This window comes from Dermochelys coriacea, chromosome 11 (assembly GCF_009764565.3).
Source record: "Dermochelys coriacea isolate rDerCor1 chromosome 11, rDerCor1.pri.v4, whole genome shotgun sequence".
Classification (NCBI taxonomy): domain Eukaryota; kingdom Metazoa; phylum Chordata; order Testudines; family Dermochelyidae; genus Dermochelys; species Dermochelys coriacea.
In genome coordinates, this window is record NC_050078.2 from 21,060,658 (window position 1) to 21,087,009 (window position 26,352).

Here is a 26,352-nt window from a genome sequence, read left to right on the forward strand (position 1 = left end):
TTTTTTTCCCTTTAGTCATATCTATGTGGAAAGTAGAAGACTCAGCTGAAGAAGATATAGATTATACAATGACATCTAAGTCACTTTTTACCTATAGAGCAGTTGTAGCCAGTGTATCCAATCTTACAGGGGCATGTATTGGGAGCTGTACATGCCATATTCCTTCCACATGGATTTTGATGAATAGCTAATAAAGTAACTAAAAAAAAGTTACAGGAACCAATAAAACACATAAAAATGATCACCGAGTTAGATAGTAATGGACAGATTCTACTCTTGGTTACCTGTGTACTTTTTAGCACAAAATTGAGCCAAAGAGTGCATCTAGTGTAAACTGTTAAACTTTCAGAGTGACACATGTCCCTCTGCAGAAGGCTGACAAAAAGCATGTGCACTACTAAGCAAAACAATGTCTAGGCTATGTGCTGGCCTTTTGCACAGGGCTGTATTTTATAAATGTATCAGGACAATTAAAAGAGCTATTAGATTTCAATGGTATAGCAGCTCTGATCGCTGTTCCTAAAATAATCTCCCATCATAGCAAATAGGAAAGTAATAAGAATGGCTTTCAGGTTGGGAAATAAATAGAAAATAGACTTTTATTTCATGACTAAAAATGCAGACAATGCAGTAACAGTTCTAGTTAGGCTGTATTTCTGGATTTTGTGCAGAATGGCATGTCAGACTAATGTCAAGAAAAAAATTTATTTGAATTTTTGCCCAATTTAATCAGTTGTGACTATCTGCCATCCAAATTCCATTTCCAGTGGCTTTTCCTTTCCCATTAAAACAAATTATAATTATTATTAATTTGGTAATGACAAAGCTGTGAGTTTTCCCCCTTGACAAGTGGCCATCCTTAATTGTGACTATTAGTGCACTGGTTCTAGTTACTCCCCCGACCCAGGTATATTGTAAGACCAGCATAGTCTGCAGAACTCTAGAGACATCATGCGTTCAGGAGAATATCTATTACAAAATAGGTTTTATTTTCTACAGGAAACTTTTGTTCCCATTTAAAAAGGGATTAGAACGAAAAAATCCTTCAAACTGCTCTTAAAGCAATATAGTTTCAGGAAATAGCCTGCATTCCACAGAGATCGACCTCTACCTGTCCCTACTGCAAGGATTGTTATCTGTCAATACCTCTACATTGAACGTGCTTGGGGATGGAGAGTAAAGAGTTGAGCCATGCATTTGGCTTGAATTTTATGTTGTTCCTGATTCTAAAGTTTTAGATCTGCCAATAACAAGCGCAACAAAATACCAGAACAGAATGTTCTGTTGACCTCATTTCCAATGTTGAAATGATCCGCATGGGATAGAAAAGTACAGTACAAGCTCCATCCCCGTGTACCCTAAAGAATCCTATATAATGTAAACAGCTGCTCCTAGTCACTTATTACTGTCTGTATACACCCTGTTAAATAAACCTAACCCCAGGGGAGGAACAGCATTTCCTTCAATATTTTAGTAGTTAAAATGTCTTTAAAGTTACAGTCTTACATCACTTTACTACATTGGGAAAAGGAAACAAGAACATAAATAACATATTTCATTATGATTTAAAAATCATCACACTGAACATTTCAGAGCACCAGTCTGTAAGGATATGTGGCACGTTAAAGTTAAAATGTGCTGGACAAAACATGGAAAAATATATTCTGAACAAGAATCCTGTTTTGGCTAGGTATGGCTTAGATGAACTAATCTGTTGTTTCTCTGATTCTATAGATATGGTTTAAAAAGAGGTACTGAAAAATAACAGCTCTGTAAACATTGTGGAATGTCTTTAACACACTTGCTCAGTGATGAGCAGTGTGCCACAAGACCGCTGAATGTGTACCACTATCATTTATTGGCAATATGGTACTTGTCCTTTAAGGCTATGTCTACACAGCAAAGGAAAACTCACGGCTGGTCCGTGCCCGCCAGCCTGAGCTGAACTTGCAAGGCTCAGGCTGTGATGCTGTTTCATTGCTGTGTTGACTTCCGGGCTTGGACTGGAGCCCGAGCTCTGGGATCCTCCCACTCCACAGGGTCCTAGAGCCTGGGCTTCAGCTTGAGCCTGGAAGTCTACATGGCAATGAAACAGCCCGGAAGCCCGAGTTGACTGGCATGGGCCAGCCATGGGTTTTTCTTTGCTGTGTGGACATATCCTCTAAGGGCACTTGATGCTGATCCTGATATTTTTTAAGTTTCCCTCCCTCACTTCACAACGTAGGTTGGTCCTTTAGCACAAGCAAACACACTCATTTGTGTACACGTGTACAAACCTCAATACGCCCCTGGCCCTCCTGTTTCCTTTCTGTAACTCTGCAGTTGACTGTGGTGCTCTCCTTCTCAACCCTTCAAAAGGTTCTTTCTCCATGATGTGCGATAGGTCACCACTATCTCATATTAACACTGAACTTCTAAGAAATAACAATGTTAGTGCCTTCCACTCAGAAAGGACGAAGTGAGTTTACAAACTGAGCATTTAGGAATAAAAAAAAGGGTGGTGCTGTAGTGAAAGAGATGGGGAAGGACCCTCCTCTCAACTCACCTGCAGAGGGCTGAGCTAGTGCCAGAGAGTGCAGAAGAGTTAGTGGGGGACTCTCACTCTGCCTGCAGAGCTGGTGGTACCAGAGAGAGCAGGGTGAAGGCAAGACAATAGTCCTACTCCCACTTGCTCTGTCAGGGAGCTGCTGAAGGGAGTGTTCTCCGTCAGAGCTGCAGCACTTTTGGAAAATCTGGCCACTTCATTTAGGTACCTAAATCTGAGCTAAGATCATTGAAAAATCATTCAAAAGTAGGAGAGTTATTTGGAGGGAAGAGTCTCTTAATGAAGGATCTCAAAGGAGGAGGGAGCCACAACTATGTTTAGAGTCAGAGAAGAAAAGTCTTTGTCCTAAATGAGGAAAGAATAACAAAAAAAACCCAAAAAGTTTGGTTTGGTTCAGGAGAAATATTAAAATCTGGGCTGATTCTTATTTGCCCCAAACCAGTTCCCCTAGGCCTAATTTTGAGCACTCATTAAAAAAAAATCTGGATTCTATCACACAAAATAAACATCACTTAGTGCAGTATATATTATCTTGGAATATTTTCAGCCATTACTATTAAGCACAGGTCATATTTCGTAAGCACCACAGGTATCAAACCTTGCTACAGATGGGCTGCCTCCTTTTTCTAGACGAATTCCATTATGAAATAAGATGGTGGCGGCTCTCAGCAGACGGTATGAGGCTGTCAGCAGTTTCACTCATTGTTAGATCACAATACCGGAGATGCTGCATCCAAGCGTAAAGATTTCAAAAAGCTTGGACTCATTCAAGCTTTGATCATCTGCTTGGTTTTGTTGTCTGTTCTTAAAGGGTACTATTGTTTCAGGGGAAATCAGTACCATCCTGGCTAGACTCACAGGCATTTTAGCAGAGATGATGGCAGTCCTTAATGCAAGGAATTTTCATCATCTTTCCACCCCCTGTCAGGATGAGTCTGCTGCTTTTGACATGGAAAGAAACATCAACAGCTGGGGGTATAATAGATGTTCCTCGGGCAGATCCAGCAATGGAGGCATTTTTGGTCCTGTTCCAGGCAGGTGCACAGTGAAACTTTTGATGAAACAGACTCACAGAAGACACAGACTTGTTATTTAGTCAGGTGACACAGCAGCAAGAGAAAAATAAAGGATGTTTGTGTATTGTGTCAAACTCAGACAGAGAATAATCTTGGTAATAAAGGATTTCATCTTAAGGACTCTATAGAGGGATTTTCAGTAAGTCTAGTGATCCAAGGTGAAAGGAGGGAGCTAAGGAATGGCAGCTAAGATATATTTCTGAAGAAAAATAACCATCTACTTGATAACGATGCTTATATACAAAGAAGATGTGTGTGTCTCTGTAAGACCAGAATTTGGGAACCAGCCATTCTGCACTAAGTATGGCTCTGGGAGTGCCATGGTCCTGAGGCTTCTGGGTATCTCTCCTGTCCCTTGGGCAAGATAGGGCAGCCTCAGAACTGCACTGTCTTATGCCTGTGTACCCTTCCTGGGCCAGTTCAGCTGGAGGTTATTGTGCCCAGATGTGGCCCCCTTTCCTGGGTAGATTCCAATATGCCTCCCCCAGTGCTGGGAACAGTTTGCTGCATGGCACTGAGCTGGGTACACCTGCTGTACCCCACCTGGGGATTCCACCATATTGTGGGAAGCCAAAGGAAGCTAGTAAAGCCAGCTTGAATGCTGCTGTGCACTCCCAGAACAGTGAAAAACAAACTTAGTGGGGGGGCAGAATCTGGCCAATTGTTTGTGTGTGCGTAACATGAGAATGTGTGTGTAAAAGGGAATTAAACAGACAACGCAAACATTTTTGCCTATTAATCTTAGCAATGCAAGGCTAGTTACTGTATTCGGCTTTTCTAAGGGATTTCAACAGAGGATTTAATGATAGGTAAGCGAATTGACTCCTTTTAAACAGTATATAATACCATTGTTTCTCTAAGGTTCTTTAAGATATCTAATAAATGAGTTAATAGATTATGAATACACTTCTGGAACTATGCATGTCAGGTGATAAGGTCTATTCAGAATACTACTGATGGGATTTAAAATTGCTTTCCAAGATAGCAGAAACTTTATTGTTTAGCAAAACCTAAATTGTCCATGGCATATGAAGTTTGTGTAGACTTCTGGAGCCTAATTCAGATGCTTCTTACACCAATCTTGCAGATTGTAATTCCATTGACTTCAAAAGCATGACTCCTGCCTTGAGTCATGGTAAGTGCAATCAAAATCAGGTGCGCTGTTTCTATTGATTACACATTGGCAAAATAAAAATAACATTAAACTTAGGGAAAAAAGCTGTTTGTTCTGAGCTATAAAACAAGTTTGTTCATTATTTTAAAAGAAAACCAGGCTTTGAAAAAAATTGTGATCCCAACTGACAAACCCTGCAAACTTATAATAAAAAATCATTTTGCACAATGATTAGCATTGAAAATATTGAAGGGTATTCAGCAGTTTCTTTTTTCTCTTACCTTGACATGTAACTCCATCACCATTGTATCCAGGGGGACAATGGCCACATTTAAATCCTTCATCTTTGGCTGGCTCACACTGCACTCTGTTAAAACACGGCATATTAGCACATGTGATTTTCTTGTTCGGATGCAGCAGCCTGTTAATAGTTTTTGATAGTGCCAAATGATCCACTCTGGAGGCACTTGACTTTCTGATTGCAGTTCTCTGTTCTGGAATCCTTGCTTGAGCAAAAGTTCTGGGAAGTACTGGGAAGTTAGCACTTTGGGGAGCCATACCCGAAAAAGGAGCTCTCAGATGGAATGAGGAGGTTAGTGGTGCTGTCAAAGCAGATGACTTTGGCTGGTCTGTTATAAAAGCATGGGTTAGTTTAGTCTTTGTAGTTGCAAACCTACTGTACCATTTTCCAGGGGAAAAGTCAAATGATGGCTGGATCCATTGAACAGCATGTGGCCTTGTAACTAATAAACTTGTGTTCTTCTCATGATAGGGAGAAATAGTCCCAGCTGCATGTGATCTAACATTTAGCTTATAATCAGAGGAGATCTGGGTTGTCATTCTAACAGTTGCTGCTTTGGGGTTAGGTTCTTGGAGCAGAAGTAGATCATGTGTAGAATTTTTTCTTTTTACTTTATTATGGGAAGATGCTCTTTGAAGTAGTGAGGAATCTGGATCAGTATTCCTTGTATCTGATGCCTGAGGGTGGGAAACCCTCCTTTTCAAGGTAAGTGATTGAATATCAGTGACTGTTGGGTTTCTTGACATAAGGTAAGCGTGTTCTAGTCTTGGGATTTGAGCCTGGGAAAGTTTAGAATCAATATTTCTTGACTTTATGACAACTTTTTCTTGGTAGGAGCCTTTATCGTCTATATTACCTCTCTCAGCAGTATCTGTACGACTGTAGGAAGATCTTGACACTAGAGTTAAAGGAAGATATGTATTAGTAAATCTACTGGTCTAAATCCACAAAAGGAATAATGACGCATCATCTTAATCAATAAGTAAAAGGATATCATCAACATGAAAGAATGAAATCCACTATAAGAGGAAGAGATATTATAATAAGTCCTGAATAACTGAGTCTATTATTGTTTGTTGTTTGGATTGCGGTATCACGCAGGCGCCCAGTTGTGAATCAGGGCCTCACTGTGCTGGGCACTGTACAAACACTTAGTAAAAAAGACTCTGCCCTGAAGAGCATACAGTCTAAGTGTAAAATGAGAGACAACAGATGGACACAGAAAGGTGGAGCAGCAGGAAATGATGAGACAGTATAGTTAACATGATGGGCAGTGCTTTTGGCACACTAGCACTATCAAGTTTTTGTAGGCATCCTGGCAAAGGAGGGTTTTTTAAGGAAGGATTCAAAAGAGGACAATATGGTGGCTTTAGGGATGTTTATGGGGAGCTCCTTCCAAGAAGGAGCAGCATGGGAGTAAGCAAAAAGGTGCTTGTCTGAGAATATAACAAGTGGATGATAAAGACTGGTACCATTAGCAGAGTGGGAGTTGGGATAGACCTTTCAGTAGTTGTATGAGATGATAGATGAGGGGGGATGGGCTGTGAAAGATGTTGAAAGTGAAGACAACTAGTTTGAATCAGTTCTTTCAGAAATATTAATTGCCATATGCTGTGACTAATGAATGAAGAAGCTATTTTTAACAAGTTCTGGCATGCTCACCCCATGACACAGGGCTCATTTCAGTCTGTGGGACTGTGCCCTAGGCATACAATCTGAATCCTTACATAATTACTCAACCCTTTTTATATAGTTGTTTAAGGACTACATAAATAGCAATAATCTTTACAACGCTCCTTCTGAGGTTGGTGGTATTACCAGAGCTGACCAATGAAAAAACGGAAGTACAGAGATTAAATGGCTTGACAGCAGTGAAAGAGAGTTAGAATCAGAGCAAGAACTAGAACACAGGAGTTCCTGGCTCCCAAAACAGAGTTCATTGAACTAGTAAACCATATCCTTGTCTCAGCTGATGATGATGTGTTTTTTTCTCTCCTGAAACACAATGGGACATTGTACCACAGTTGGACGCTGGTAGTGATTCAAGCAACAGACAACAGCAGTAAATAAATATAAGTATTGTACTGCACAATAGAAGATTGACAAATGATCAGAAGAGTATAGAAAAAGGGGGCAGAGGAGAGAGGAAATGAGAGAAGAAGAATTCAGAAATAACAGAGAAAAAGAGAAAATAGGAGAAATAAAGGGATTTTTAAAAATGAATGAGAGAAAGAAAGATGAAAGAAATATCCCCAGAGATAATTACCAGTCACAGACAAGAAGTACTGCCTCTAGAAAATCCAATTCAGGGATGAAGAAGTGACAGGAGTGACAGTGGAGGCCTGAATCGCCACTTTGACAAATTTCTGAAATGAACACTAATAATAGCTTTGAGCTCCAGCCATCACAGTGGAATCAAATTGGTTTTATCCTAAATGAATGTTAGTAACTACCAAAGGGATCAGCCAGGCAAACTAAAAACGGAAATCTTCCATTTGCCTCCTGATCAGGTACAAGAGATGCAGTGTAATCTTCCAAATAAGACCTGGCTAATGTGCTCCAAGCTGCATCTTTGGGGGTGGGGAGAAGCCCCCCTCTAGGTCTGAGTGTTTCTATGACCATTCAGCCTTTGGCCTCTCTAGTCAGAATGCCAACCAAGGTGGCAATTGAGCTAACTGTGGTCATAATATTGTGGGGTGAACATCTGCTCACTATGATAGTTACTGATTTAAGATCTCTGATAGCCGTTTTCCATAGGCCACCATAAAGCTATAAAATATTTATTTTGAATTGAATTTTGGACTCAGTTCAAATGCAACTTAAAGGTGACAGTCTCAGAATCCGATTATCCATCCTCAACACTACAGCAAGTTTTCACTAATATGGTCCAGTGCAAGCTAGTTAAGACGAGATCATGATAGAACTTTTCTGACAGAGCCAGTAATTTTTATTGGGCAATTTTTCTAGTATCTAAATAGACAACAAAGAAGCATTCTAAGAGATTGCAGACTCAGTTGTCTGTGGTCAGCAGCTTTCTCCAATCCGGTGTACTTCAATTTATTTTCCATACAGTCGATCAATATCTTATAATGTATAACCTATTATCAATGCAAAGTGTGATTGGATGAAGCTAGTTTTCTCTGTGATACCAGTGCATGATTACATATTGGCATGGATGAAAATAACAACAAAATGACAGGCCAAAGTACTCAAGGTTATATTATGGTACAAAAATACATTTTTGCTCACTGCCAGCCTTTCCACCTACGTTAACTAGGAAATATGCAGTGGTGAAATGATTGAGTTTATTTTTTTTATAGCCAGAGATAAGAGAACGAGGGCTGATACATCACTACACTGTTCCAGTTTTATGCTGCTGTTAACTCCATTAACTTCAAACTGGAGTAACATAGTGGTGAATCAAGCCCTGAGATTATCGATTTTTATTGTTCTTCTCTATCTGGTGAAGATTGGGATCTGAATGGCCAGGACCAGATCTCAGAGACTGAACATTTAACCCCCACCCACTCTCAACAGGCTACTTTTGAACTATGCCACCTCGGGATTCCCCTCTATGGGATTTCCTCTACACTGGAAGTCCCCAGACACTCAGTTAAGACAGCTTTCCAGCTAGGGATAGCTCAGTGGTTTGTGCATTGGCCTGCTAAACCCAGGGTTGTGAGTTCAATCCTTGAGGGGGCCATTTAGGGATCTGGGGCAAAAATGAGGGATTGGTCCTGCTTTGAGCAGGGAGTTGGACTAGATGATCTCCTGAGGTCCCTTCCAACCCTGATATTCTATGACACACTACTTTGTACTGGAGCAGCATGTAAGAGCCAGAGTGGAGGCCCAACCTGACCCACAACATTTGACCTAAAGTCCATCATGACCGTGCTGAGAAGACACAGCAAATTCTGATTTTCTTCTGATGTGAACTGCAGTTTCCAGCCAAATATTGCACAGCTGTAGTCAAAAAGAAGAAAATCATGCCCATTCTCAAAGTAATAAAGGGTCTGTATGAGCCTGTGAACACAATTGGTCTCAGATACAAGAAAATGGATCAGAGACACTCCAATGCTGCCAAATTCCAGGGAAAGAAACTGTCACTGAAAACCAGAAGAAAACAAGTCTAACACATTTGTCGTCTTCTGAGTTTCTTGTCTGTCTTCTATGCCTTGGCTGGCTTTCAAAAGCAGGCCAAGTCCAAGGCCAGATTAAGGCCAAATGGGGCAATAGACACATCAAAACATAGGTGTCCAGTGTAGAACCTGCCCCTTCATCCCCCAAAACATCAGCAGCATGGGACTCCCTTCCCTCATTTCCCCCTAGGGCAGGCAGCAGTGGATCCTTCTCCCATATGAATAAGCCCTTCGTTTTCAGTTTAAACCAATTTTTACCAAAAATTCCCAAGTTTTACAAAAAGTATTATTCATTTTTTTCCCAATTTTTCACCCTACTTTTGTATCATTCAAATAGATAAAAATAACTTGTTTTATTAGGAAAATACAATACATTGCATGAGATATATGTATTATGATAATGCATTAGTCTGTCTGTCTAGATGCAAAGCTGCCTGTTGAAGTAAGGCTATGTATAAATCTATGTATACAGTCTAGAAGATATACACAATGAACAACAGGCACACATGCAAGCTCTGAAATGCATGTGCATCTGAACATACTGATGAATCTCATGCCCATCGGGTATATATTTCAATCTATTAGGAGATAATGGTTTAAAGATCTGACACACTAAAACTGGAAGAAAATGAAAATCTGTTTCAGAACACAAGAAAGTATTCAAAAGTTTTAAAAAAACAAAACAGGAGAAAAGGATGAAGTTGAATATATATGCTGCAAATGGTGTGGCCCAATTATTAAATGTAAATACTTATAGGCTAATAGTTTTAAGTCTAGAACAGTAAACTGTTTATTCACATGAAGAGTTTTATTTGGGGATTAGAGTTATACTGTTAAACTCAGAGGTGGCATTAAGATTTGAGTTCTTTTTTAGTTCTGCAGCAACTACATTGATGATTGAAATTCAAAGCATTAATCTACTGAATACTTTTTTCCCCTGGCTTTCCGTTCACCAAAATATACCCCAATATTTACCCAGAAAAATTATTGTTTTTTGAACTGATTTTCACCTGTTTTTGTTGTGGTGGTAATAAACACCGATAAATTCCTGAGAAAAATAAAATAAAATCTGAAAACGAAGGGCCCTACATATAAAGAGGCAGGGTTGGCAGCAGGCTCCCCAACATAGCCGCTGGTGTATGTCTGCTTGACAGGTGGGTGGGTGGACCTGGCGCACTGCACTCTTCCCCTCCTGCCACACATACAGTCTTCTTTTGGAATGGTGTTGGTAGGGGTGGCACAGAACAATGGGTCTTGAAGTGAACACTTTATTGAGATCCACAGAGCAGTTCATACCACTCCAAGCTATTGCTCCAGGCTACCTGCAGACTCAGTTATTGTTGCTTTGTTTATATCTGGGTCTCATTTTCAAGCTTTTCTTCACATGATGAGAGTTAGAAATGTTTGTTCCTTTTTTTTAAAAAAGCATACATTCTGATACAATCACATTACACCAAGATCTGTAGCCTAACGCATGGTCCTATAGTGCCTATGCCTTAATCTAGCCCTCACTATGTCCTGAGACCCAACTAAACACATAAAAGTGATGAAGCACTACTCTCCAGCTCAAGATCAAATCCTTCCTCTCATAAGAATTCTCTGGCTATCACATTTTCTGGCAATGCAGAGTATTATTGCACCTTTGCATCCTGTTAGCATACAACTGTTTCACAATTCAGTAGATAATTTAAGAATTCACCTTATTATTAACACAATTTAATACATTTACAGTTTGTATATCTTTAGAGCCATTAACATTTAGTAATACATTCTGTGTAGCACATTTCTCATTCAGAAAAATGTCTTCAGAGAAATGTTTTTCTGACATATTATACTGTGTGGTTCATCATTTAAAATTTGAAACCGCCTACAAGCACATACATCTCATTTAAAGTGTCAAGAGAAAGCAGAAAAATTACGTTGGTCTAAGGAATCTTGTTACCAAAGTATAAGGGATCATTCTATTTAGCTCTCTCCCTCTCTGCATTCAGGCTTTTTTAAAATTTGCCCAGTGAGAGAGGAATGTCTACATGTCTGGTAGAAGAGAAGAAAGAAAGCAAGATAGAAATTTCACAATATTCTGAAAAAGAGTGATCTCATCTTTCCATTTCCCCTTGTCCCAACCTGTCCCCTAACTGGGGAACCTTTCTACTATCATTTGTTTCCATAACAACACTGTGGTGAAACCCCCCTTCCTCTCATCTATGAACACTTTCTACAACCATCATCTGTGCACACACCCTTGACTCTCCCCTCCCTGCTGTCAAATTCTTCAGAATTATACCCCGTCTAGACAAGTGTCTAGATTGCTTTTTCAGTTGCCATGGCCTCTTGCTGTCTTCCCATAAAAAGCAACAAGTCCCAATCCCCCTAGCTGGGAACCCTCAATCCCTCCCTCCAAAAAAACCTATGATCTTGAGCCCCCAAGCCTTAGAAAGCACCTGTTTTCAGGTTAAATGAGAAATGAGCACATCCTCAGTTAAGTTTGGGATGGGAATGTAAGTTTAGATAATAGTTTCCATTTGGGGATTCAGATTCTCTTTCTACTCTTAATGTCAAAGGTGGAAAGTTAAATACCGTGCAATAAAAATATGAAAAATTACCACTTTTAAAAATATGAAAATAGAGAGGTATTAATATTCACCTTATTTTAAAAAAAGTTTACATTGTCTTTTAAAATGAGTTTGTTCTCATCCTTGTAATTGTTTTCCCACATCACATAATGGATTTTGGATGAACTGGCATTCTGGGCCTAAGTGGTGCCCAGGGATGGAATTTACAAGTGGTAAAAGAGATGCAGTGGCAGACACGTGAGTGGAAGCCTGCCATACTATGCCTCATTGAAAACAATATTATCAGTCCATCACTTCTGTGATCATTAAGTTCACTCACTAATTTATTTACAACAAAATAAAAGAGTGGACATCTAGTTTTCCTTATCCTCATAGAAAAGTTTCTCTTGGCTTAGATGGTGATGTTGGTGTTAGGCTGCTTCTGTAAATTCTCCTACCCAATGCCCAACATGGAATCATGAACAATAATGAATTTTCTAAGGTATCGACATTCTCCAACTGCTTTCTTTTTACAACAGTTCCATTCTCCATTTTAGCGTTTAAGTGTTTTGTTTGTTAAAGGTGGCCACATCTCTCAGAACATTTGCAGCGGTACCTACACAATTCTACAAAACCATGCAGAACTTTGCAATGCAAATTTGTTTTGTGCATATGAAATAGAAAATTGCACAGCTCTACCACAAAGCATTTGTAAAGGAAAAACTGGGATCTCCAGCCAGCTCTGACATTAATATCTGCGAAAAGATCTGTGTATTTAGAGTACAGCATTCTCTCAAATTTAAAAAATGAATCTGCTTCATCTAGGCTTGTATTTTCCCCCTCCTCCAGGTTCATTTTCTGTGAACATTTAAGTGACTGAATTTTATTCACAAACATTTAAAGAGAAATATTGCAAGCTTGAATGCTCACAGTCCTGAATAGCAAATTGTAAACGCACACTCTAGTATTTGTATTAGAATTGCTTTATTTTATAATGAAGGGGGGACTACTGGACATAACACTGAGATAGAATCATGTTGTGGAGCAGGCAGAAATGGAGAGCCCAGAGAGGCATGTGTGGTAAACATGTAGGTAAGCAAAGGGATATAATAAGCAGCTCAAAACTCTGGATATAGTGGAATCTCCAGTGCTAATTATTTAAATACCTTCCAGCACAGACAAAGGGGTGAAATCCTGTCTCTGTTAAAGTCAACATGGTTAGGTCTACACGGCCTGTGCAAGCCAGCCTCCTAGTTTGGGTCGACTAGAGGGGTTTGCGCTAGCGCTCTGAAAATACCCGTGCAGATGGCTCTTTGAAGTTGCAGCTCAGGGTATGGGAGGGAAGTGGGCTTCGGAGCCCAAGTCACAACTTCAAAGTGCTGTCTACCCAGTTCTATTTCTAGATCATGAGTGCAAACCCCTGTCTGTCAACCCGGGCTGAGAGTCTTGCATCCATGGAATGTGTAGAGTTATGAATTTTGCTACTCTGCGATTTCAGAAGAGACAGGATTTCACTCAGGGTTCACCCCAGAGACCTAGCAGAGAGGCAATTAAATGAGCCAACAATCTCCTGACTGGACCTTTCTTAACAGGGTCACATATATGAGACAATAGCTGATGATGACAGAAAATTATAGGCCCATCCATGGTGTGGAGAGCCAGAAGAAGGTTATCTTTGTAGCATTCAGGGTCATGTAAAATCCATTTTTTTGGGGAGAGGAAGGTGGACAGAAATGCTCCCCTTCACTGCTTTTGGCCCTACTGTACCCATACAAACAGATATTTGGGCCATGGTTAGGGCCCTTCATTTTTGGTTTTTATTTTATTTAATTTTTCCCAGGAATTTATCAGTGTTCATTACTGCAACAACAAAAACAGGTGAAAATCAGTGGAAAAAAATACTAATAACTTTTCTGGGTAAATATCTGGGTTTATTTTGGTGGATGGGAAAAAGTATTCAGTACAGTAATGCTTTGATGAACAGAATTCAATGTGGTTTGCATCCAGAACTCAAAACATGCCACCTCTGAGTTTAAGAAAACAATATCTCTCTACCCGAAATAAAACTTTTCAGTTTACTGAAAACTCAACAGTTTACTGTTGTAGACTTAGAACTATTAGCTTATAAATATTTACATTTAATAATGAGGCCATACCATTTGCAGCATGTACACACCATCATCTTCTCCTGTTTTTGCTTTTTTTGTTTTTTGTTTTTAAACTTTTGAATACTTGAATACTTCCATTGTGTTCTGATACAGATTTTCATTTTCTTTCGATTTTAGTGTGTCAGATCTTTAAACCATTATCTGCTAGCAGCTTGAAATATGTACATGGTGGGTGTGAGATTCATCAGTACATTCAGATGCGCTCACACTTCAGAGCTTGTGTGCATGCCTGTTTGTTTATTGTGTTTATCTTCGAGACTTGTACATAGCCTTACATCAACAGGCAGCTTTGCATATACATACAGACTAATATATTATCATAATACATATATCTCATGCAATGTATTGTCTTTTCTTAATGAAACAAAAGTAGGGTGAAAACTGGAAAAAAAGATAATACTGTTTTGTAAAAGCCAGGATTTTTTTCAGGGAAAATCAGTTTAAACAAGGGGGCTTAGACACAGTGAGGCAAATACTATCAACTTGATACCAGAGTGACTGGACAGACAGGTAGATATTGAAAGATGAGGTACTATAGCTGTTTATACAGGACTTCATTTAATTTGGGAATACAGTCATTTTGCCCCAGTACTGGCATTAACTGTTGGGCCTGATCCTGTAGGGAGTGCTGAGTGAGAAAGAAAGAAAACTCCAATATTCCTCCTTTTCCACTGACTTTTCCCCACTCCTTTTTTAAGGACCTTTGGGTTTTTGCAGCTTTCCCCCCAGCCAGATTTCTCCATTTATTTGCCAAAGGAGTTATTTTGACCAAAGGTTTTTTTCCCATCAAAACCAAGGATTTTAAAGAAATTGCCTGGAGGTTTGGACACTCATCTAGGGTGACCTAGGGACGGAGACCTAGGTTCAAGTTCCTACTCGGCTTGACCCCCCAAAAGTGGGCTATCTGCTAAGATACAGCATTAGTCTCTCCCTCTGGTCCCCTAAGTAGTTAATTATTCATCTCCAAAAGACTGACTGTAGATTAGGGCACTTACCTCAGATGTGGGAGACCCAAGGTCAAGTTCCTGCTCTGAATTAGGATGAGTAAAGACTCAAATGTGGGCCTCCCGGACTATAGGACCATGTCCCTAACCCCTGGCTGTTCTAGAGTAAGGGTCTTGCATAGACTTTTTTTTCCCCCCACAAAAAATTTCAAAAGATTTCATTTTCAATCCACATTGGAATGAAAACAGATTTTGAAACCTCAACATTTTTGGTGAAAAGGAATAGTCATTTTCTGGCCAGCCCTAATTTTGAGAGCAATGTGCTGTCTCCTCCCCTTGGGATGATTGCTCAGCAGAGTCTGGTACAGCAAGGCTGTTCAGCAAATGTACTAATGCTATTTCCTAGAACTTATATCAGAAGAAAATTGGGATGGAGGCTGAAGACTTAATCATTGCAAAGTGAGTAATGCTGAAATCTTGTGTTATTTTATAAGAGAAAGGTTATGTTACGAGGAGACAATCTATTTACTCATAATATATTAATGGCCTTATTTATCTCCCATAATGAACAGTTCAATATATTTATAGGATTTTTAATGTGACTCTTTGACATTTTAATCCATTTATTGATGTGCTTAAATAAAATGAGATCTAAGAATTTGAGAGCTTAAGTCATTTAAGGCAAACATATCAATGAAGATACTGAATGAAGGTTGGAGAAATTTTTTTGCAACTGTTTGATATGAGAGGGAATGGAATTTAATTCTCACTAATCCCTTTAACACTCAAGGAGTCTCAAAACAACACCCTAGAAATTGTCACCTTATTTCTACCCACTTCATTATGAAAAAGACAATATAGAACAAAAAATATGCAACAGATAGCACAATTCTGTGACTCAGGGAACTCAGGGAATCTGTAGTAATGCAGACAAATTAGGGGCAAGATGCTGCCCTAATTTATACCCATTTCACACTAGTGTTGCTTCATTTACTTCCTTGGAGTTACTCCCATTTATGCCTGCATAAGCTAGAGGAGGGTAAGGCCCTATGAAGAAGACAAAATTATGAATGGACAGGAAGAAAGATTTTGTACTAATTATTTATATAGTGCCATTAATATAACTTTGCATCTGATCTATTTTCCCATGCATCGTACTTGTTGGAGTTTGATAGTTAACTCTTCAGAGCAAAGACCTCGTCATTCTGTGTTTGGCAAACAAGATGAAGAGGGAGTGTCAAGGAGGAAGTCAACACACACACACAACTTTGCAGAAGAAGTGGGCCTTAAAGACATATAATTTGATTTGTTCCTTTAAGACTCAGAAGTTTTATTGTTAATTTTTTTTCTAAGTTTTCAGCCACAGGCTGGGTCTTTACAGATCAAATTTCTGATGAAAATCAGTATAAGAAATATTAAAAGCTTTTTTTCAGTTATAATTCCAGACCAGAGGGATATAGAGATGTTTCTCAAACCAAGCCTCTGAACCCTACAATGTTTGTCTGCCACTCATTTACCACATATTTTAGTCTGGTTGGATATGTAACTTTTTCCCTCTCCTCAAATAGCTCTACTGGTTTCCTTTCTGGTTTATTTCAAGATCCAGTTTAAAGATGTATTCTTTGACTTCAAAACTCCCCTTGGATGTGCTCCAGCCACTCTCAAAATGACCTTCTCTTTCTCTGCTCCTCTGTTACAGCCTTCTCTATGTGTACCTTACTACAGTTGGGGCAAGAGTCTTTTCTTGTGCAGTTCCTGTCAAGTATCTCTCTCTGCTTTATCATCACTTCACCACATTTCAAATCTCAACATATAATGTCTGCTATTTATTATTTAACTCTCTAATTGTATTACTTTAGCAACTATGTAAAGCATGTCAGGATAGAGTTTCCAGGAGAGACTGTATAAAAAACAAAATTGTATTTTGTATTCTGGAGATAGCAATATATTCTTCTTCTGCTTGATATCATGAATGTCTGAAATATTAATAAAAATGGCACTCTTATCTGATGCCTCATGGGCCTTCAAACTCTTTTTCTTGGCTTAGACAGGCTGATATATATTCTTAGTGGCTTAGATCAACCCAGATCCTGTCTGAGTGTCCCTGTCTGTTTCCATACAGACTGCCTCAGAACTTCAATAGCAGGGTATAGAGGAAATTCATAATGTTTCTTCAAAGGAAAAATGGTTTAAATTTGAATATTTTACCGAAGTTCTCCTTTCACTTTATTCAAGTAGTAAATGGCCTAAAATTACAATTACATTGTTTTGAGTGGTAAATACATAAAAATGAATTACTTTACATATGAAAGCCCAGAAATTATCTGAACTGTGTCTTGTTGAAGACTAATAAGATTGTCTTTTAATATCACATGAGCACATCTAAATGCCCTCAGTGAGATTTTTCCTTTATATAATTTCCCAAAATTTCACAATCACTTTCAATTGAATAAGTCTGGACAACCATCTTTAAAAAAAGAACATTTTAGATAATAGCTTTTCTGAGTACATACTGAAACTTTTATGGAGTTTTTAGCTAGAATTAACTGGCAACAGGTCAACCAAATGAAGCACAAGACATTTTTACTTATGGACAGTGTTAGCATATTAACTCTTAGCAACAGCTTACCAATTTGCTGTACTGAAAGAAATACTACAGATTCCGGATCCAAATCTGGTGTCAGACAATCCTAAATCCCATTTGAGAAAGATATAAATAACTGATAACATTAATGCTGAATTTGAAGTTTGCCATATATCTAAATAGCCTCTTTTTCCAAATGCAAGGATTTTTCAAAGAGGGACATGTAGCTATAATTCATTATTATATTAAATATACACTTCATTGTGAAAGCTACTCCTGCGTTTAGAAACCTACTGACAGCATCCCTGACATTGACATATTCTATTCTGAGATTATCCTTTTAAGAAAGTGTTTATATTTTTCTACTTGAACGGGAATAATAAGATGGGCAAGAAAGAGCATCTTCCAGGTTCACTCCAAAGAGTAGTTGTATTACATTTAAACCTTTCTCTTCTTAGGCTCTGGGAAGATACAAAGGATTTTATTATTTTCAAAGCTGCAGGAATGTCCATGGTGAAACAAGTTGGGGCCTCTTGGAGATATGATACCAAAATGACAAGCAAATGGGAGCCAAATCTCTCTCGTTCTGTTTTTAGATAAAAGTAAGTGGAGGGAAAAAATTGATCAGGCACCATGGGGACTTTTTGCCTTTCCTTTGAAGCCTTATGTATTGGTCGCTGCTGAAAGAAAGACCTCAAACTTAGTGAACCAATAGTTGGATTTGGTGTGTCAGATCTTAGGTTTCTAAGACCATACAAATAAATACAGTAATTCAGTAAATAGAACCTCTTCGTCAGATAGTTACTCTTAAATAATCTAGATTCTAAGAGATTTGTCAGCAGTCACACGATAGACCAGTAGGCTCAGAGCATGTTTCTTAGTGGGAACTTTTGAGAGTCTCCTACACCCTCACTTTTTCCTAAATAATTAAAAAAAAATCCCCAACATTCTAATAATTGAAATTATCCTCATAATACTTTATGTGCATATATCTCCTTTCATCCACAAAGATCCAATAGTGTTTTGTAAGCTGCATATAGTAATCATATCACTATTAAAATATAGTAAATCTGTCTCCAGAAATGTACCGATTTATTCCAGATTCTAATGCATTTATCTGCATTGAATATTATGTCACTCCATGAGTAGATCCACTGACGTGAGTGGAACTACGGTTGTGAATAACTGCTCACCAGTGCGCGTGGGCATTCACAGCCTGGCCCTTAGTAACTTTGGTTAAGGATAGTAGGGCAAACCCCTGTTCTAATGAACAATGCCTTATGATAATGATAACAGCAGACAGGACATTGATTTTTAGGGTTTCATTCTAAAAAATCTCACCCACAGTAAGCTGTATAGAAGCTAATGTAAACCTTGGACGTGAAGGCCTAATTTGCCCCTGCTAACATACTGTGGTTCCAGAGAATCTAGATATTTCACATTAAGCCCTCCCCATCTTTATTATGTTTATAACCTCTTTTTCTTTCACAATTCCTGTGCTGTTCTTATTTCTTCTTTAATAGCAAAACTCCTGTTTGACTTCAATAGGGACCAATATGAATTATCTGTAATTTTAAGTGTCTTTAACAAAAGTGCAACTCTACCATATTTATGAAAACAGAAACTTTTCCCTTTAAAAAGCAGCTTGATATTACTACTATATGATTAAAGGGGCTTGAAAATGTAAAAAGGAAAATAATCTGGCTCTCAGTTCTGTCACTGTAACAAACTACTACCTCTGCCCTCTATAGATTATTTGTTTGGAGGCTGGGTTGTTATTATTATCGCTTAAGAATCATGATGGCACTGTGATTGCTTAAGCAAAAAAATGGCATGGTCTTGGTAGGAAAGGAATGTAATCTAAACTTGATGTTCTGATTGAATGTAAATATTATTCATGGCATATAGCTTTGTCCTTTCCATGGTGGTTTTATGACTTGGGCTTCATTGGTCTCCTATTGCTGAGTTACATCATTTGCAAAATATATCATCTGGACTGGAAGCACTTAAGTGATAGAGTATATGGATAGGCAAAGCTGGAAACCATTTTTCTTTTAAATTATATAAACATATTCTTCCCACTGTGTCTACTTTAGGGTGTTATCTGGGTCATAGAATATACTATAGAAGCTTCCTTTGATAATCTTTTAGAAATAGCTAGTATTTTAGTGAGTATTACTAAGAAGGAGAAAAATGGAAACGCTATCAGATCTTTCAGTTTCCTAACAACTGAATAGGAGATGGCTTTTAGCTGCAAGTAGATATGCACTGATAGCACAGAGTTGCCACCCACTCCAGCAATTCCAGAATCATCTTGATACTGTTGGGGTTATCCTGCATCCCACACTGAATGCTCTGTGAGTCCTTCACAATCATTTCCATTAAATGCCATCCTACTGTGACTTTTTGATGCAATGTTCCAATGCTTCTGCTACCATGTTGTCCCATTCCCTTATGTATCAACACAATCCAAAAGATTGTGGTGCATAAATTTGTCCTATGGGTTGAATTTAGCAAAATGGCAAACCCTAAGCATAATGTGCAAAGGGTCTAAAAGATGGAGCATGGCACAGGCAGCTAGGGACTTCAGAATTCTAATCCCAGTTTTCTCACTCATTATGCTGTATGATTTTGAGCAGGTCACTAAACCATTGTGACACAATTTCCCCCCGTGTATAAGGGGAATAAGTGCAGATAGATGAGGGCTGCTGTGACTCTGACTGATTAAACCAGACTAAACAAACACCGGTAACATCTGACTAGCACTGTTATTGCAGCATGCAGTACCAATAATGCTACCACTACCTCACATTAGGAGGTAAGCTGTCTTATTTGTGAAGCCAAGAATGCCAGTAATATGACCTGTGATACTGTATGTTTTCATTTAATATGTTCCCCTCTTGCAACCAAAGGAGTGATAGATATTTTATCCAAAGCAGAAAAGAGTGACTAGCAGTAGTGAAATCTGAATAGGACTAAATGCGTTAGGCTTTCCTTTTCATCATACTGCTAGCAAAAAAAAAAAAAGGAATATTGATACTACTATTAAATAAAAAATCCTAGGTTACCAATTTGTTTGTTTATTTTTGGGTAAATAGGGGCTTGTTTTGTTTTTTTGCCTAAAAACAGAAAACGGAGATTCCTTTTTAAAAAAAGCAATAAATTTTGCCAAGTGCATGAAACCTCATACAATTTCTGAGACAGGGCATGACTATATATAAATGATATAAATCAAGAATTACTGCCTTGAAATCTAGGAGGTGTAAATGACATATAAAACTAAAGGTGTAAACCATTATAAAAATGTGCAAGTGAAAGCAGATTTAGGCCTGTATTCAGCTCAGAAACTGATCTGTGGCATCGAGGAATTAACTGTAATTTGAGTACATCATTAGATTAACTCCTACCACAAATCAGTGGTCAGTAAATGGCACTTTGGTATTTATAAATCACAATGGAAAGACATGAATGTGTGTTTTCTCATCAGAGATTGTTTTAAGACCCAATTTTCTAAAGGCATGAAATAGCATCTTTTCGCCTCAGCTAATGTACAAAGGCATTTTAGTAAAAATGGGCAATTCTGCAATTTCTGTATCAAAACATATTTATCCCTTAATCCTTAAATCATGACAATTGAATATAATACAACTCAAAACCATCCAGCAAAAGATGAAAATGGGAATTAGCAAAAAGAGCTTTAGATTAAAATTTCTGGCCCTGGAAACAACTGATATAAAATCTCAATACCTCCTCAAGCACTTTAGCAACTCGGAGAGGATTTTGTATGTTTTGTTGAATGAATGACAGCACTAGTTACAAGGAAGAGAAGCTGTTATTCAAATGGGGATTTCATAATACTCATAATCCATAAATGTACATAAATGTAATTGAAAGCTTTTGTATCTTTTAAACATCAAGTACTATATGGTACATCTGCTTAAACCACAGAGCATTTGCGCAAGAAAGTTAAGCTTTGCATTCCAGATATAAATTAAGACACAAATACAAACTAATTGTTTGATGTCTGTTATCCTCAGCTGAGCGGCTGTAGCTGTTTCCTTTTTTCCCTATATACTAAAGCAAACTGCTTTCTTCTTACCTTGAAATATACATGTTTGTAGAGCTATACAAGAGCACTTGGGTTGAAAATAAAATCTAGATAAATGATACAACAAAAATACAAAGGAATGAAGTAGTGGTTCATGTGGTCTGCAAAGGCAAATATATTTACCCTTCTCCAATGCACACGAGAAATACACACAACTTTGTGAAATCCCTGGAATTATGAACAAATGATTGAGCACTCACAGTCTCATGGAATTCAATGGGAGTTGAGTAGCACAATCTTTGAAAAATCAGGCCACTTTGACATAAATGCCTACTTCAGGCACGCATTTTTGCAATGAAAAAGGCTAGAAATGTAGATCAACATTTTAAAAGATATTCTGACTGCTAAAATGGAAAGGAACAAGCAAGAGGGCTCTTCTTCTGGAGCAGGAGGCTGAGGAGAGAAGTAAAGACGCTCTCACAAATGGTTTACATAAAACGGGCCAGTTTAAGGTTTGGACGTATCCAAGGAATCATCTCGCAACCCCTTTTTCCCCGTCCAAAAAAAAAAAAATACTCAGGCTGATCCTATTTACCACAGAATCCTAAAGGTTTTTCCCCCCAGGTTTATAACAATCTCTGACATAAAAATTGCTTTTAAAAGAAGCGTTTTAGTTTTAGAATTAATCTTCCTTGGAACTGTGAATTGCATGCATGAATCATAATAAACTGTACCTCTTCGATAAGTTTTCATTTTAGAAGACACACAACTTCTTCAATTAGTAATTCTGTAAGTACAATGCAAGAAGCGTATCTGATTTACCCTATCAATATCTTGTACCAATATCAATTCAATACCTAGACTGTAGCATGTATGTCCTATGCAATGGCATTTGCATGATCTTAAGGGCATAGACTATGTATCCTAACATTTCATTAGCACAGCAAGGTGAACTTCTGTGCAACAATGCAAAGGTTAGTTTATTTATATGCACAATTATTTATTTTTTTGCTCATCTGCATTCAGGGCCTCATCAAGTTATAGAACAATCAATACCTGACTTTGTGACTCTGACAAACTTAGTAACATACCACCATACTTACATACTCATTGTTAGAAAAGAGGAAGGATGTTTGGTTTTGTTCGTTACCTGTAAATTCAGAAAACTGGCTAAAATCAATTTGCAGTTCAAAGTGGTTGATGATGCCTACACTAATAGGCAAATTTGCTTCCTCCTTGACAATGTTCATTAAAATATCGCACCAGACATGCCCATTGATTTGTAACAGAAATGTGGTTTCCCAGAATGAGGCTTGAAGAGTAGCTTGAAAATCAGGAGAGTCCAATTTGAAGATTTAACATAATTTAAAAAAATCCTCAATGAAACATGACTTCTTTAAACCCATTCTGGACAGGAAGCAATACGAAAGGAAAAAGTATCCTCACTGTTCTTAGAGATTAGAGAGGATTTTGTAAATTTCATTAAGATTAGAAAGCAAGATCTAATGATGGATGGTTGGTGGGTTGAATCCCTTGCGAGGTCACATGCACTATTGTTTCCTCCTCTTTTAGGTTAGGGTCCATCTTTGCTTCCATCACAGCAGAGAACCTCTTTAAATGACCCACCCTCCAAGAACAAGTGAGTTTCAGAACTCCACAAGGAAGAAAACTGTTCAGCTTATGGAATACACAACTGAAAGATCATTTGGACATTTTAATTATCTTTTGACCCTGGCTATTGATACACGCCTCCTTGCTTATCTCCTCCTTTATAGGTCATCTTGGCATATGCATGTCTTGTAACCAATGAAGCAGGTAGGAAGGAGGGTAGGTTGCTATTGGCACAAATCATGTGCTGCTCTGACTGATAATAGCACAAATTTTATTCTTGTGGCACTGTGTTAGAAATGAAGGTCGGGTGATTCTTCTTTACCATGGCACCCATGAAGTCCTTCACCACAAAACTGTTACTGTTGCAGACAGCCTGCTGAGTCTGGGTTATCTCCACTTAGAAAGAGTCAAATATTTTTGGCTGTGAGACTTTTCTAGCAACTCTTCCAATTATTGTTCAAAAGTTTTGACTGACTGAGCATTATACATAAAAAAGAGATATGGTATATCATAGTATTACACCACCACAGCTTACATTTTCTCATAACCTTACCTCAAAAAACATATTTAAAACCCCAAAAAGTACCTGGTCTGGGAGTTTGTGTACAGATTCGTCCATTTCCAAAAAAGCCTGATGGACACCGACCACAAATGTACCCAATATCAGGAGGTTTATGATCAACACATAAGACCCCAGGGAAGCATGGCCTATTGGCACAAGTAGTAATAGGTCGTACAGCAGCTCTGACACCTAAAAGAGTATCCAAGAACTTTTCTTTATTAAATTAAAACTTTATTAAAAGTGAAACAGTGACTATATAAAGCCAGGGCTTCACACTACTCTTATTCTTTTAAAATACAATTAACATCGAATGTTTCCCAAATCTTATGCCAAACATAAGAATGTCCTGAAGGCATAATGTACCAGAACAGCTGTTTCTTATTAAAGCAAGATTTATTAGTCCTCTAATTACCTGTTTTAAAGTTTATTACTCAGAGTTGCTTGGCATTTATCATGGACAGAATAGAAATTGTAATTTTCAAAGATTAACAGGGTGAGAAACTGCATTATTCAGATATCCCATATTTTAAAAATCTTTGGAATCTATTTGGCAAACCATGCCATACACATACATTATCTTTAGAAATATATTGTAGAGTTCTGCATATGGTTCTGATCTAGAAATTGCCCAGGAAAGTCCGTTATGTGACACAAGACTCTTTAAATTCATTTAATTTTGTACATAGTTAAATAATAGTAGAGGTACCTGGCAATATGTAGTTATCTGGCCTAGAACAGAGATAACAAAGGATGTATAAAGTCTGAATGGTGGTTTGCAAAAAGAAAAGGAGCACTTGTGGCACCTTAGAGACTAATAAATTTATTTGAGCATAAGCTTTCGTGAGCTACAGCTTACTTCATCAGATGCATCCGATGAAGTGAGCTGTAGCTCACGAAAGCTTATGCTCAAATAAATTTGTTAGTCTCTAAGGTGCCACAAGTACTCCTTTTCTTTTTGCGAATACAGACTAACACGGCTGCTACTCTGAAACCTGAATGGTGGTTGTATTTCTTTTTAAACTGTCTTTAGTGGGATCTTGATTATGACACTCAAATATTTTCAGTGTTAATTCTGCACACTGGTTGTAAAAGAACTAGTATAAAGTAAACTGAAATATTTATGGATTTATGTGGTTTTAACGCAATGTGTAGACTTACTTTGGATAGTGGCTACCACTGTACAACTATACAAAAGGGTAAGAGGACACAAAAAACAGTTCCCCCACATGAACCCCTGAACAACAGCCAGTCACAGACCTCATCTTTCTGCTTCTTGAGTGTACTATAAATCCCAAAGTGGTGTGGACCAGACTGCAGGCTCATGCCAGCATGAGGGGAGTGAAGGATTCCCCATGTTAAGGGTGGAGCTATGTCCATTGTAGTGTATGCTTGCTGCTCCTGGTGGCATTATGTCTGCTGAAGGCACAAAGATTTTGGGATATGTATATTCCCTCTCCAATTAAAGGCTGTGGAAAAAAAAATTCACAATAGATTCTTAATATATGCCTTGAGTCCATATTTCTTGCATGATTGAAGCTCCTGCATAACTCTGGGGCTGGACATGGACTCCAGGAGAAGACTCCTGGCAGCCCGTGACTAGGGTAACTTCCTATTAGACGTCAGTGCCTTTGTCTATTTTTTTATGCCAGCAAAAGTGGAGTCCCTCAGATAGGCATGAATAGAGATTTCAGTGCTAACCCATCCAGAGCTGGAGAAAGTTTTTGGATGAATAGTTTATTCACTGTATAATACAATTTTGAGTTAACCAAAACTATTCCCAAATTTGGGTTGAATTTGGTGAATGGTTTCCTCAGGAATTTTTTTTTAAGTCTAAGTGTTTTGATGTTTTTAAAATAAAACATTTCAACTTTACATATAGAAACTACATTTCATTGTGAAATTTAGCTAGATTTCTTAAAAAAAAAGAAAAAAAAAGAAAACTCTGAGAGCTAAGTTAAATGAAAAAAAGGTGAAAAATTGTTTTGGTTTGAACAAAATGTTTTGCTTGACCCAAAACAATTTTTATTTTTATTTTTAGTGTGTTTTGGTTTGACCACCAAATTGAAAGATCCATCATGAATCTTATCCGCACTAACTGTCCCCGTACCTATGTCACATTTTCTAGTAATAATGCAACATTTCTGCATTCTCTGTTTTTTTGCATTTGGCTCTGTCCTATTGTCATGCACTGGAGTTATTTGTGATTATAAGGATGTAAAAAGTATGAAGTCTTGGTACATAAACTGCAAATCTGAAAAGAAATGTCATGGCAAAGCATAACATTACATACTTACCATGTGTGTCACTACCGTTACCACTCTTAATTGCAGGAGCTTTCTTTGCCTCTAAGGGTTGCGTTGGCCATTCACCCTCTATCTTGTTCAATTCACCTTTGGCATTATTATTATCAGTAATGAAATCTTCTGTAATGTCAGCAGTGGCCTCATCTGTGATAGGAAAGCATGGAGGTCAGGGTAGCAAGGTGTTAGGGCTTAGCTGTGATTGATGATAAAAACCAACAGTAACAGCAAATCAAGTAACCCCCACATTTGTTTATCCTGGAAGCCAACCATAAAACAAATGCAAGCAAAGCAGATGAGTCAGCTGCTGAAAGTCATCAGGACTTCAGTACAAAAATTATAAGAAAATATATACTAAGCCCAAATTACCCAAACTTTGCTTAAATGAGAAAAACACCCAATATGCAT

The 26,352-nt window shown here is 38.1% G+C and overlaps 1 protein-coding gene across 1 annotated transcript in view; it reads right to left on the reverse strand.

Annotated features, from left to right (window-relative positions):
* LOC119863491 (von Willebrand factor D and EGF domain-containing protein-like) overlaps positions 1–26,352 on the reverse strand; it is a 158,892-nt gene that overhangs the window by 34,740 nt on the left and 97,800 nt on the right. The window contains 4 exon segments of the mRNA XM_043504852.1: positions 5,017–5,934; positions 22,622–22,795; positions 23,669–23,833; positions 25,939–26,091. Coding sequence (XP_043360787.1) covers positions 5,017–5,934; positions 22,622–22,795; positions 23,669–23,833; positions 25,939–26,091 — 1,410 coding nt within the window.